This window comes from Austrofundulus limnaeus, unplaced genomic scaffold, assembly GCF_001266775.1.
Source record: "Austrofundulus limnaeus strain Quisiro unplaced genomic scaffold, Austrofundulus_limnaeus-1.0 Scaffold587, whole genome shotgun sequence".
NCBI lineage: Eukaryota > Metazoa > Chordata > Actinopteri > Cyprinodontiformes > Rivulidae > Austrofundulus > Austrofundulus limnaeus.
The window spans coordinates 311,947-314,159 of record NW_013952989.1 but is presented as its reverse complement, the minus strand read 5'-3'; the positions used below and the strand labels follow the sequence as shown (position 1 = coordinate 314,159).

The window sequence follows — 2,213 nt, the reverse complement described above, 5'->3', positions numbered from 1 at the left end:
GCATAAAGTTCTTCTTTTTTTACTTTGCGATGTCATTTATGAATGGACACTTCCTGGTATGTGTGGCAGGAAACGTACATCCTTATGGTGTTTTTGCGGTGGTAATTATGTAAATCACCTCTCCTTGTGCACGAACACCTGATACACATTCATCAGTTTACGCAGCTCATCTACACACTTTTCCTGAAGATAGAAAAGTTTGTTGAATCCGACGTGACATGATTGTACGAACCCTTCATACGAACAAAAGTAAGAGAAATTTAGGATAAGAATACGAACATGTTCTTGCATGAGGCCCATTGCTGCTATAATTTCAAGTAAAATGTCAGTTTAGGCTTTTTTTTTCTTTGTTTTGTTCCAATAAACACACAAAGTACATTTTTATATGGAATTGCAGTGATTCTCTGGAAGAAATACTTCATTTTCTGGAAAAATCTCTGGGGTGCCAACACTTTGGGCCACGACTGTGGAACTGCTGCACAACCTTATTTTAGAAGTTACATTTTTATAAACCATGTAGAGGTTGTGTCACTCAGACAAGCCAGAGTCATCTATCCTTGATGTCAGATACCAAAGGCAGCTGACGTTCCAAACCCATACATGAGATGTTAAAAAATAAAGTGTTCAAATGTTACAGTTGTTGGAGGTTAAACTCAAATATCAAAGACTCATTAGAGGTCATTGCATCCTGTAGTCGGTGCGGTATTTCAGGGTTAACATGGATGTCCACATGTTTTCCATAATGCTCTCTATTGACTTAAATTGGTAAAATATATAGGCATATTTGCATATATAGGATTATATTTGAGCAACACGTCTGCTTAGTGGTTAATACTGGTTAAATAAATGTTAATAAAATATATTTTGTGTAAATAAAAGAATGTGACTGAGGTGCAAGAAATTTAACTAGGCATGAGGGAACCTAAGCTGAAAATTCAGTGTTTGTTGTAATTTGATCCTTGCAATTGACTTTTTATTTTGTTGTGTTTTTTAAGACAATCCCTTTGGGCAGCATGGAGCGGTGGATCTGCTCTCGACTTCACAGCACTGTCCTACAGTGTGAGCAGGCCTTTGAAGCTTATGAGCTGCATGTTGTCACATCTGCCCTGCAATCTTTCTGGGTACAAAGCCTGTGTGACGTCTACATAGTAAGAATCAAACCTTCACATTCAATAAACTATTTACTGATGTATTTGTAGGACTGCTCTACTACAATAATACTTACCTAATTTACTCACAGAAACAGAAAGTCAGTCACAGCATATGATGAGCTGATTTTTATAATAAGATTTGTTTTTTTCAACCACTGTCAAAATAATGTTATTGCCTGTACCTGTACGTGTTAATTTGTCTGTAAAGTTAGAAAAATGTCTCAGTGGATTAAAATTTGTGAAACTCTGAATGTACGGTAATTACTGGATGTCCATCCACAGCTGGTCACAGTCCTCCTGGCACTTAACCCAACTTCACCTCATAGGAACCGCTGAAAAGAGATCCAGGAAGTGGTTACAAGAAGAAGTTGATAAAGTGCCTGAAAACTAGGCTGTATCTAGAGCAGGGCAAGGTTATTGACTGCATTCTGTACCATAGACTGTACCCAAGTGAGGCCACTCCTTGTCTGTATGCAAACAGAGTAATGTTGTGTATGCTGTTAAGTGTCAGGAGGACTGTGACCAGTTATACATAATGGAAACAAAGCAGTCACTGTTTAAAATAATGAACCAATACAGAAGAGCAACATCATCAGGCCAGGACTCTGCAGTTTACACTCATCTACAGGCCATGACTCTACAGTTTACACTCATCTACAGGCCATGACTCTACAGTTTACACTCATCTACAGGTCAGGACTCTACAGTTTACACTCATCTACAGGCCATGACTCTACAGTTTACACTCATCTACAAGCCAGGACTCTGCAGTTTACACTCATCTACAGGCCAGGACTCTACAGTTTACACTCATCTACACTCATCTACAGGTCAGGACTCTACAGTTTACACTCATCTACAGGCCATGACTCTACAGTTTACACTCATCTACAGGTCAGGACTCTAAAGTTTACACTCATCTACAGGCCATGACTCTACAGTTTACACTCATCTACAGGCCAGGGGTTGACAGTTTACACTCATCTACAGGACAGGATTCTACAGTTTACACTCATCTACAGGCCTGGATTCTACAGTTTATACTCATCTACAGGCCAGGAC

General features: G+C 39.1%; 1 protein-coding gene across 1 annotated transcript in view; it reads left to right on the top strand.

Moving 5' to 3' along the window:
* The window catches only part of vars2 (valyl-tRNA synthetase 2, mitochondrial), a gene marked incomplete at its 5' end in the record, with an annotated part of 29,627 nt that overhangs the window by 19,088 nt on the left and 8,326 nt on the right, over positions 1-2,213 (top strand). Inside the window, 1 exon segment of the mRNA XM_014026750.1 lies at positions 996-1,148. Coding sequence (XP_013882204.1) covers positions 996-1,148 — 153 coding nt within the window.